General features: G+C 45.0%; 1 protein-coding gene across 2 annotated transcripts in view; it reads right to left on the bottom strand.

Moving 5' to 3' along the window:
* The window catches only part of Ppm1e (protein phosphatase, Mg2+/Mn2+ dependent 1E), a 139843-nt gene that overhangs the window by 54354 nt on the left and 73061 nt on the right, over positions 1 to 12428 (bottom strand). Inside the window, exon 1 of one of the 2 annotated variants that reach the window (XM_076577630.1) lies at positions 7989 to 8116. The exons of the other annotated variant lie outside the window; for it this stretch is intronic. Coding sequence (XP_076433745.1) covers positions 7989 to 8068 — 80 coding nt within the window. The 5' untranslated portion in view covers positions 8069 to 8116. Of the gene's footprint in view, positions 1 to 7988; positions 8117 to 12428 lie in introns of those variants that run through there. 2 annotated transcript variants of the gene reach the window in all.

Genomic DNA, 12428 nt, shown 5'->3' on the forward strand with positions numbered 1-12428 from the left:
AACGCGAAGCCTCCCACTGGTGTGTGGAAAGCGTTAGTGTCTGAGTGGAAACCAGCTAGCCACAGCGTTCCTTTAGCCAAACCCCACTCCAGAGCAAGGCTCCAACTCTTCAATTCTACAAAGGCTAAAAGAGACCAGTTGGAGAATCTGCAGCTAAGAAGCAGGTTCATGAGGTGTAAGGAAGCTTCTCCATCACAGAGGGATACACACTCAGAAGGGTTTACAGGTAGGTGGTAATGCCTGCTTGGAGTGCTTGAAAGCGCGCGCGCGCGCGCGCGCGCGCGCGCGCGCGCACACGCACACACACACACACACACACAAACACACACACACACACACACACACTGAAATACTGATGTAGAAGCGGAAGCCGGTTATCCAATAGACGTAGCTAATTTAGGTAGCTACATAAGGATTAGTAGCCTTGGAGGCCATGGAGGATGGACCCCTCCCTTCCTGTTGGTTTTTGATCTCCTGTTGCCCTGGTAACACTAGAAAGGTACACATCACCTTCTTAGACCTGGTCAAAAGGATGAACTGCCTCTGGCCTGTTCTAAGGATGAGAACATTACAAACTATGTCTCTCCCCTTAAGAGTTAACACAGCTGGGCCCGGCAGGGAGTCCACCCACCATGGGAAATCTGAATCACCAGAAAACATGCTGAGACAGGACAGGAACAATTATCTTATCCCCCTAATGAGATAATGGATTTATCCTTTCCAGGAGCCCCCTCAGTGGATCTGCTTACGGAGCCTCTGCTGTGGCACCCCCACCCCACCCCCACCAAGTTACTGGGAACGAAGCTTCTGGGCAAAGGGCTGAGCACGGACCGACCCCCTGTCACTCCGGGCTTCCCACGCATCTGCTGAAGCACCCCGCCTCTTCCTCCTTGTGGCTTCTTGCCAACCTCAACTGCTGCTGTCTTGTCCCCTAAATCAAAAAGGGGGTGACTTCTCTCTCCCCTCCTCCATCCCGCGCCCCCCCCAGCTGCTGAAATTGTACCGTTAGCTCAGTCAGCTCAGTTAGCTCAGTTAGCTCCTCAGTCAGCTCAGTCAGCTCAGTTAGCTCAGTTAGCTCAGTTAGCTCCTCAGTCAGCTCAGTTAGCTCAGTTAGCTCAGTTAGCTCACCCACCCTGTTTCTTTCAAACCCTAATAAAACTGCCCTCAAGTTTCCTTCCAGTCTGTTTTCAAATTATTTATTAAAGAGCCTAAGAACCCTGAAAGGGAACCCCCAATTTCCCTGGTAATTCTGAGGTGGTTTCTGAAGGTGGCAACAGAAACAACAGGTTTTCGGTGTGTAAAACACCTGTTTGTTGGAATAAATGCCTGCAGGACTTGAATGACCCGAGAGAAGCCACTGGCTGGCTTTCCTGTTAGAGGGCAGTAAGGTGGGAGTCTTAGGTGAAGCCAGAACTTACTGGCCATTCCTCAGATCCTTAAGAAGTATACCAAACTCTGCCGGGCGGTGGTGGCACATGTCTTTAATCCCAGCACTTGGGAGGCAGAGGCAGGCGGATCTCTGTGAGTTCCAGGCCAGCCTGGGCTACAGAGTGAGTTCCAAGAAAGGCACCAAAACTACACAGAGAAACCCTGTCTTGAAAAACAAAAACAAATACCAAACTCACCGTCTGTGTCTGTTATCGGGGCAGTGGCACTTCCATGGCAGTGTGCCTGTGCATGACGAGGTTTACTACCAAAACAGAATCCTAAAGAGAAGCTCAATTCATATGCCAACAAGGGAACGAAAATGGAGTCATGAGATGCTTGGTTACAATTACAAAAGGCAGAGACTTGAGAAGACAGAAATGGGGGTGGTGGGGACCAAGAGCAGGGAACAGAAAACTAATGAGTGATAGATACTGAGACAACTGTGTCAGTTTTCACTTCTGGTCTATGATCAAAATGAACAATTAATAACAGATTGTTAGCGTGTATCAATAAACAAGAAATTAAGTGGAGAGACTTCTGTGCTCATGGATTTGAAGGTTTAATATTGTTCTTCCCAACTTTCTTTTTTGTTTGAGATAGACTCTCTTCATATAAAACTGTAGTCCAGCCTGGTGTGGAACTCACCATGTAGTCCAGGCTGACCTTGAACTTGTGGCAGTCTTCCTGCCTCAGCCTCCCAAGAGCTGGGATTATAAGTGTGAGCTACCACACCCAGCTGCTCTTTCCAATTTGATCTAGAAGGTTCAATGCCATCCTAATCAAAATCCAAACAAATTTAAACCTCAACAATAGGAAAATGAACAAACTGATTTTTTTAATAGTCTAGGCATAGAATGGTAGCATGTACCTGTGTTCCTAGACACTGGGGCACCCAAGGCAAGAGGATCAATTTGAAGGCTGGGAGGAACTTAGAGTCAGCCTGGGCAACATGCTGAGACCTCATCTCAAAAGAAAAAGAAGAAAAAGGAAGAGTGGGGAAGGAAAATGAAGGAGGAAAAAGAAGGAAAAGAACAAGAAAACTAACTCAGGAGCCTATGGGGACTGTTACCATAGGGTACAGCAATGAGCAGAAAACCTATGGACACACAGAGCCCTGTACGTAAATGCTGACAGCCGTTTTCATAATGGCCGTGGTGGTTTAAGTAGGAAAAGACCTTCCCGACGGTGTGTGTTAGAGCCTGCTCACCCTCTCGCGGCCCTGAAGATGGGGGAGAGGATCAAGAGCTCAGGAGGCTCCTCAACCAGGACACCTCCTGTGGCGTTCCCACTGGATGGACCGGAGGCAGAGCCCGGTTTGAGGAAGCGGCCTCCAGGGATGCGGCTTTTCCCTGACCCCACCGATCTCTCTCATTCTGCCTCGTACACCAAGAAGGCCACTTTGCGCTATCTACCTGTAGCCCATTACACTATTGTGTCGCCATGCAAAGCCTAGAGTCACATGACCAGGCCCAAAGCTCCAGAAACTTTGAGCCAAAATAAATCCTTCCCCACAGTCACATTAGTTCCTTAGACGCTGTCACATCCGGGGAAGCTGAGTCACACAATGGCCAAAGCTCAGACCCAACCAAGAGAACCTTAGAGGTGCTAGAGCTCTTCTCAAAAGAAAAAGAAGAAAAAGGAAGAGTGGGGAAAGAAAATGAAGGGGGAAAAAGAAAGAAAAGAACAAGAAAAATAATTCAGGAGCCTACGTGGACTGTTACCACACAGTCCTGAGTGTCCCCCAAAGGCCCAGGGGTTTGCTCTTCTCTACACTCTTCTCTCAGTTCTGCAGGAAGCCAAAAACTTACTAAAAAAAAAAAAAACTAGTCTCAAATAAGCAAACAAAAGCACAAAGTATGCTGGAGTTTACATAATGGGACAAAGTGGGCAATCAAAGTCTGTTTTCAGTCCCCACTGTGGGGACACCGTTAAGTCACAACTGTGGAATGGCGTCACCATAAAATGACTGCAACCAAACTATAGGTTGGTTTTTTTTTTATTCATTGTTTTCTTTGAGACTTAAATTTGGTAGAAGTATGTGTTATTCAAATTATAATAGTGCCAAATCCATATTCTAGTCTTCAATTTCAGACTTTAACTTGGACTATCAGAGTCTAAGCTGGTTTTAGAGCTGACAGTGATTAGCATCCACCTCGTTCTAAAGAGTTCTGCACGACATCTGGCAGGATCCTCAGCTTTACCTATAGCTGAGCACCGCAAGCCTGGAGTGCTGACGTCAGCAGCCAACTGTTTCCTATATCACACTCCCATTCTCCGCCAAACTGTTTATACAGCAAGCAAGGTTGCTAAAAAGCAACCAGAATGGTTCTCAGGAGCAAAGGGTGTCTTATCGCAACTAAAACTCAAGGCACAGCTCAGGTGACATCAAGGTGAAGAGTCACTACCGGCTTATGGCCTCTACCCTCTGGCTGCAGGCTGTCAGGATGGAGGCCTACTATGTCCTGAGCGCCTACTATGTCCTGAGCTTTTCCAGCTGAATCTAAACCCATAAACTTACACCATACGATGATCCCTTTCCTGTGAGGGGCAAAGGAAGGTACATAACCCCCTGACCACCCACAAGTAGTTTGTGGCTCATTAAAAATATTAAGACATCATTCTAATTTGCCAGGGTCATATGTAATATTCCAGGCCTGGCATTTCCTGGCATCTCTACTTGCCAAGCTAAGAGACGTGACAGAGGTAAGTCCCTTGCTCAGTCACACAGAGTAAGTGGGATTTGACAAACTCTAGGAGGCGCAGGGTAATCAGTAGCAAAGACTCGTTTTTATCCTGCAGGCTGGCATCTTTACTCTCAGATGTGATTTATAGGAGTCTCCTTCAGTAGACTGCATTCGCCCCAGACTCCCAGAGCCTCGATGCATACCACTGTTCCTCTTCCTGAATTAGCTGCCTGTTTAGAAGGTTTTTATCAGCTCCCACATTATGGCCAAAAGCCCGACTTTGAATCTTGAATAAAATCTGCATTCTGGTGTTCTCTGTGTGACCTTGAACAAGTTACCCAAGCTCTGGAACCTTTGCTAGTCTGTAAAAGGAAACTGCTGTCTGTATTTCAGGATAGAGAGAATTACGTGGCACAATTCATGGAATTCAGCACACAGAGTTATGTCATCACTGCTGGGTCTAGCCTCTAGTAAATGATCAATAATAATCCTGTTTCCCTTGAGGATTGCTGTGGTATGGGATTTTCCTACCGAGTCCTTTCTTAGCCCCTGTGCTTGGCATCATGAGGACATGAAGTGGCACCAAGGGTCTCCTTTGTACTCTGCCACTGTCAGCGCTGTCCTGGGCCTGCTCACACTGTCACCCATTTATCAGAATATGCAACCATCTTGTTTGTTTAGGGTTCCTCTCCAGCTCCCCCTCCCCAAGGTTTCTCTGTGTAGCCGTGGCTGACTGCGAACTCAGAGACCCACCTGCTTCTGCCTCCCAAGCGCTGGGACTGAAGGTGTGTGCCACCACTGCCCAGCTCTGGCTTTCTCCTTTAGTGTATAACTCAATGGAAGCAGAGACCTTTGCGTTCCCATTCACAGCTTTTTCCTAGTACCTGGTAAATAAAGTCAGTACTGAACAGTTCACTGATGGATTTAAGAACTAGCGGGATGAATGAATGAATGCATGCAGCAATCAGCGAATGTGCAAAACATGGTCTCCTTTGTGACAACCTGAGCTTTAAACGGAGTCCGCGCTAAATGGGTCATCTCCACACAACACCGCCACAAGCTGCAGACATACAGGAGATGACAGGTAGGTGATGTCTCTCCGCTCTTCAAAGAATGCTCTGCTTTGATTCCCGGGCAGCTTGCGCTTTTGCTCAGTGCGAAGGGGGAAAGTCCACCAATGGCTACCCAGCCTTTAAAGGGCCCTGGCACTCCGCAGCACTGTCCATTTGTAACTCATCCAACCTTCAACACGAGAGTCCTGAGGACCCCGAAGCACAGGGGCCACCAACCACCTGCCAGCGGACAAAGCCAGGCTCTGCACTGAGCCATCCTAAGGAGTCCTTCCTCAGAATGTAATGCAAACACTTGCTTCTTTAATGAAGAATAGGGTGTTTTGGAAGAGGTGCATGACCAGTTGCTATGTTTACTCTTTGCGGTTGTCAGATTCCAAGACTGCTTCCGTGAACTCCACCTCTTAAGTTTCATGCCCTCCTATACGTCCTTCCCGGCATGGTACCTGGTTCCATATGTGCAGCACATAAATGCCGAAGTGAGCATCTGTCATATAGAGATGAGGTGACAAAGGACTGACTTTTGCCCTCGTGGCTGTCTCCTCTCTCTTGGATCACGCATTCTGAGGGAAGCAAGCTGCCACACTTCAGGCTGCCGGATGGAGGGGTCTACAGGAGAATCCGAGCTGCCAGTTACCAACAACTGTGATCTTGGAATTAGAATCTCTAAGCCAAAAAATCTCTGAAATAACCACAGTTGGTCCTGGCACACAGCCTGGCCGCAACCCTGAGAAGGAACTCTAAGCCAGCACCACACGACTTAGCCACTCTAAGATTCCTGACTCTCGGAGATGACATGAGACCATGATAACTGGTGGTGGTGGTGGTGGTGGTGGTGGTGGTGGTGGTGGTGGTGGTGGTGGTGGTGGTGGTGGTGGTGGTGGCGGTTGTTTGGCTTGTTTATTTGTTTGTTATAAGACAGGCTCTCAGTTTGTAGCTCTGGCTAGCCTGGAACTTCCTATGTAGTTCTGGCCTTGAACTCACAATGGTCCACGTACCCTCTGCTTCCCTAGTAGTGGGATCAGAGGTGAACATCACCTCGCCTGGCCCATCCCAGGTTCTGTACTGCTCTTGCGTCAGTGAGAGCAGGAAATGGAGAAGGAGACACGTTCTTCTTCACGTGCCCCGTGACTGATGTGAAGCTCCATCTTACCAGGTTGAATAATTCAAAGTCAGGTTTAACTTATAAGAAGTAAACGTGTATTTCTTGCATAAATGAACTTTAGTTTCCCAACCAAACATGGCAGTACAGGTCTGTGGACATCAGACTCGTCATTTGTGTTTCTTTGGTGCTTTAAAACCCGACATCAGACGCCGGGCGGTGGTGGCTCACGCCTTTAATCCCAGCACTCGGGAGGCAGAGCCAGGTGGATCTCTGTGAGTTTGAGGCCAGCCTGGGCTACCAAGTGAGCTCCAAGAAAGGCGCAAAGCTACACAGAGAAACCCTGTCTCGCAAAACCAAAAAAAAAAAAAAAAAAAAAAAGAATGTTGTGACTGTAAGTGCAATATTGTCAGGAAAGCTTAAATCTGGATTCCTGAAATATTATGAATATTTGCATCCAAATATGTGAACCAATAGAGAGACGGAGAGAAATAACAATCTCATTAAGTGTTCCTTAGAAAAGTGTATCCACAAAGGCTGATGATTGCTGTGGGAACTGTTTCATATCCCACAGACATGACAAAATAAATAATACCTGCTGTGTCTTCCTTTACAACAAAACACTGAACTCCCTGTAGCCTTAATCCACATCAGTGTGGCAGGATAGCTGGATTAGCTGACAAATCTCACAAAAGACAACACTCACACTTGAGCACGTATCTTCCTCCATCTTATCTCCCCGAGGGAGCTACAGCAAATGCCAGGTTGACTGGAGCCTTTCTAGGTAGTGAGAAAAAACAAGCTCACTCACTCATACCAAAACCTGAAGTTTTCACCCAAATTAACTATAACTCTGTGGATTTGTTTGTTTTGTTCGCTTTCATTTTCTCCTCCTTTATCTCACCCTCATCATTTGGAATTTTTTTCCCTTGGTTTTTTGTTTGTTTGTTTTTGTTTTTGTTTTTTTGAGGCAGGGTTTCTCTGTGTATCCCTGGCTGTCCTGGAACTCAGTCTGTGATCAGGCTGGCCTCAAACTCAGAAATCAGAAGTCCACTTGCCTCTGCCTCCCGAGTGCTGGGATTAAAGGCGCATAATACTCTTAAAAAAACAGTTGAATTTTTTCAAAAAGGAGTGACCAGTGAGCGTTTCCTGATTAGAGCCAAGGCTTCTGCAGTCATATTAATCTCTGTAAAGTTGTTGGTACTGGGGCCTGAACTCTGGATCTTAGCATACTAAAGACATGTTCCACTTCTGAGATACACCCATAGTTCTGTGGCCAATTTTTATGGTGATTTTTTTTTTCTAGTTAGTATTTTCAACCTTGATTAAACCACATCAGACGCTGAGAAAGAACAAAGACCTCTAACATACATCAAGAGACCAAAACTAAGAATCCACGGAGAGGAGAAGCAGAGAGAAACACTCAAGGTAGAGAACACAGTCCATGAAATTTCAGCATTCCTGAAATCTGGAGAAAGAATCCAGTATCCAAACACAAGAGCCGTTTATAACTTCAAATACTTCTCCAGACATGTAGTCAAAGTGTCAAAAATACAAACAAACAAAAAAACTATTATTAAAAGTTGTTATGGAAAAATGCCAATTCATTTACAAAGGTAAATACATCAGAATAACACGTTATCTCATTAGCAACCCTAAAAGAATAACGTATTTCTTTTTTAAAAAGTGTATGCATGTACGTACACAAATGTAGTGCCTGTGGAGGCCAGAGGCATCGGATCTCCTGGAGCTGGAGTCATAGGCAATTGTGAGTTGCCTAGCATGAGTGACCAAGCAAATAGAACTTGGGTCCTCTGCAGGGTCAGTATATGCTCTTAACCCCAGAGTTTTTTCTCTAGCCCCTGGAACAATTATTTCAAGCCTTGAAAATAAATAACTGCCAACCAAGAAGTTAATATGTAACAGGAGGCAGAAATTAGGCCATGTCAGGACGACTGGAGACTAGGGCATGCGTTCATGACCACCGGGCCAGCACAGCAGAAGGTGCTTACGCTGAGTCAGGAAGCAAGACAGTCTCAGTTCTGAGAGCACAAGGAAGAATCCGCTGTCCGAGAGGAATGGGTGGACCGCAGAAGACTGAGCCAAGACTTCACCATGACTGACATTAAGTCAGCAAAACCCTCTAATATCAACATGGGGGGGGGGGCGGAGAAACAACCCAACCAACCACAAAAATTAAGTAACAGAGAAAAGAAAAAATAGATTGAAAAATAAGTGTTCCCAAGACATAAATCTGTGGGTAAAGATGCCACAGAGTCAGCAGATGGAAGAGAAGAGGAGCAGGCAAAGCCAAGCAGGTGTATCGCTCTAATAGCTGACAGCGCAGATTCCAGCCCAAGACTAGAAGAGCCAAAGAAGGGCGCTAACTACATACTAATGAGGAGAAAACTCAAGATGGGATAAAACTGTAAGCCAGGTGGTGGTGGTGCACACCTTCCATCCCAGCACTGGGGAGGCAGAGGCAGGCAGATCTGAGTTCGAGGACAGCCTGGTCCACAGGTGAGTTCCAGGACAGCCAGGACTACACAGTGAAACCCTGTCTCAAAAAAACAAAAACAAAAATTGTAACTATGTAGACATCAAATGTTGAGGTTCCCAATTTAATAAGACACACACTAGTGAGCATGGAAAGATCAAATAGGTTCTGAAAGAACAGTGGAAGACTTCAACACTCCAAATTCATTTTTAGTTAAGTCACCCAAAACACACACACACACACACACACACACACACACACACACACACACACACACCTGCAGTTGAGTGCTCTACTCAGGGTCAAATGGACCCAGGTGTTACCTACTTCCCTGCAGACAGGGAACACACATTTCTTTAGTAGTCCATGGAACCTTTTCTAAAATGGATCATATTCCAGGTCTTAAAGCAAACCTTTTGTTGTTTTTGTTTATGATGGCTTACATTAAAAACTCAGCAAAATATCAAATAAGTACCTAAATGTATGCCCCCGAGGTCTCAGAAGAACAAAAACATCCAGGCATAAGCCACATAATGACTTCAAGCCATCCTGGGTACATGTGACTCTGTGTCAAAATAGAAAAGAAAATCTAAGTAAAACAAACCCAAAGCATCAGACAGCAAAATATAATAATCAGAGCAGCAAGGAAAGAACAGAGACGTAAACAACGCACAGGCCAAAGAGTTGGTTCCTTGGAAAACCAAGCAAGATCAGCAAACCCCTACCCAGTCACTCTAACCAAATTTTATAAATTTAGAAATGAAAAAGGAAATGTTACAACAGCTTCCAATGAATAAGCCAGAGAATTGCTGTAGATCACTTGGAATATTATATTGCTCCCTGGAATGGAAAATCTAGAAGAAATGAATAAATTTCTAGCCACTATATGTGTCTAGATAGATAGGTTATATACCTATCAAAACTAAGCTAAGAGATTATGAACAGCTGAGGCAGATCCATAACAAGGTTGAAGCACACTAGTCTGCAGAGAAACGCCGAGGCCTGGAGGAATCTGCTGCTGAAATCGACCAAGTCTTTTCAAAGGGCAGATGCCAGTGCTCCCCAAATTGTTCCATAGACCAAGGAGGGATGGGATGCTACCAAACCTGTCCTGTGAAGCTAGCAACACCTCGATACTAAAACCAGAGGATACAATAACAAAATGAAAGCCATAGGCTGAGATCTCATGAATAAAAGCAGAAATATTCTCTATAAAATACTTAAGTAAGTAAATGTAACAGTAAGAAAATCATACAAAGGTTTCATTCCAGTGATGTAAGGATAATTCAAAATATACAAGTTAATAAATGCAATATCACACTTAAAAAGACAAGATTAGAAATCATATGATCACCCCAATAAATGGAAAAGTCTAACTTCCCTTAAGTATAAAGGCCCTGAAGACACTAGGAGTTAAAGGATCACATATGGGGAACATAATGAAGGCATGTGAGACAAGCCTGCAGCCAACAGAACGCTAAATGAGGGGAAATTAATGTATTTCCTCTAAAATCAGGAACCAGACAAGTACATCCACTTTCTCCTGTCCTCTCTGATGTGGAACTTGAAATCTAGTTAGACAAAAAGTAGAAATAAAAGGGATGTAAATAAGAAAGGAAGAAGTCAAATTACTCCTATTTACAGATGATATGATCCTCAACTTAAAAGCCCTCATAAACTGTACCAGAAGTCTCTTAGATTTTATAAACACTCTCAGCAAAATATCAAGATGCAAAATCAGTATACAGAAATCAGTAGTGTGGGATTACAGATTAGCTAAATGGTAGGGAATGTCCCTAATGAACACAAAGCCCTGAGTTCAGTCTCTAGCACAGGAAAAAAAAAAAAAAGTCAGTATCTTTCTGTTTATCAGTAATGAATTTCCCAAAAAGGAAATAAGGGAAAAAATTCACCCACGACAGTTTAAAAATTACCTCTGATGAAACCTGGCCAACTATTTTAAAACCCTGAAGACATTTATAGAAGACACTAGCTAGAAGAAGGAAAGAATACCAATGACGGACCAGCAGAGTTAATATGGTGGGGATGCCTTTATTATTGAAATGATGGACAAATGCAAAGCAATTCTCCATTAAAATTCCAACGACCTCTCTTCACAGAACTAGGAAAAAAAAGAATCCTAAAATCTAAATGGAAGCAAAAGACCCTCCTAAATAGTCAAACCAATCCTAAGCAAAAAGGGCCATAAGGGAAGCATCATAGCACCTCATCTCAAACTATGCCACAGAGCCATAGTAACAAAAACCAGTACAGAAACAAATACACAGACCAGTGGAATCCAACAGAGGACCCAGAAAAAAAAATAGGCAGATAAAACTCACTCAGGTATGGCCACCTAATCTTTGACAAAAGTGTCAAAAAACAGATTAGCAAAAGACAGAGTGGCCCCACTCCTCACCTGCCAAAAGGTGGTATGAGAAGGGAGAGAAGCCCTCCCTCCCCTCCAGGCCTGTGACAGGAGGGCGAGCTGGCCCAGCCCCTCACCAGCTACAGCACCAGGCAGAGTGGCCCCTACACCTCACCTGGGCAACGCAGTAGAGCTGGCCCTGGTGGTGTAGGTGTGGGCTAGCTGGGGCCAAGGACATGAGAGCAGGAGAACCATCCCCTACCCCTTGTTGTTTGCTATATAGGGTGACCTAGCCCAGGCTAGATCACATTGGTATTGAGGATGAGAGAGAGCTGGCAGGCTGACCAATCCTGCAACTACCCAGACCCAGAACCAGGGCTGTGAGTTGGCCCATCCCATCATCCATCTATGATCTGTTGGAACACATGAAGGGGCTGGTCCTGCAGACCCAAAGTTACAGGATCTCCATGACACAGGACAACAACAGGTACCAAAAGAGAGGGTCCATGTCTGTGCTATAGCTGAAACCAGAGGCCTCTAACCAGACCAATGACTCTGCAATGAACACTTGCAAGAGTAATGATATATTGACTAAAGGGTCTACTGTGGGACTCACTGTGTCACACTACGGCTTCCATGACAAGATTTTTTTTCTTTTAAATCTTATTTTATTTTATCCTGGAGGGGATGTTGCTAGAATAAAGGGCAAATGGGAAGAGATGGGGAGATGAGTGGGAGTGAGATGCATGATGTGAAATTCACAAAGCATTAATAAAAAGTTAAATTGGAAAAGAAAAAGAAAAAGACAACTTATATAACAAATGGCGATAGAAACCTGGATATCCACATGTAGAGTAAAATTACAACCTGATCTCTCCACACAAGAATAAATTCTTTAGTTATGAGCTCCTATTACAAATAAACAAATTACATATTTCTAATATTCAATGGCTCAAAGTAAGCATGCGCAGTCCAAAGGAAGGGGTGGATGCATAGCAAAGAACCATCAGATAAGGCAAGACTGAACTCAAGCAGGGTGAACCCCAAACCCTGGAATCGGTGTCCAGTACCTTCTAAGGCATCACAGGGCAGGCATAACAAGCTCTGGCCACCCAGCTCTGCCCCCTGCTGGCCAGTTCTACCGTCCGCCTCTGGCTTTCCTCAGCAGATAGCCCATGTTCCTGGCACCGGCAGTATCTTGAAGGCCTGTTACAACAGAGGCCTTACCTTCACGGCATCATACACAGCCCACTGGGACACTGCAAACAGAATTCAGACC

This window comes from Peromyscus maniculatus, chromosome 8 (genome assembly GCF_049852395.1).
Source record: "Peromyscus maniculatus bairdii isolate BWxNUB_F1_BW_parent chromosome 8, HU_Pman_BW_mat_3.1, whole genome shotgun sequence".
Lineage (NCBI taxonomy): Eukaryota > Metazoa > Chordata > Mammalia > Rodentia > Cricetidae > Peromyscus > Peromyscus maniculatus.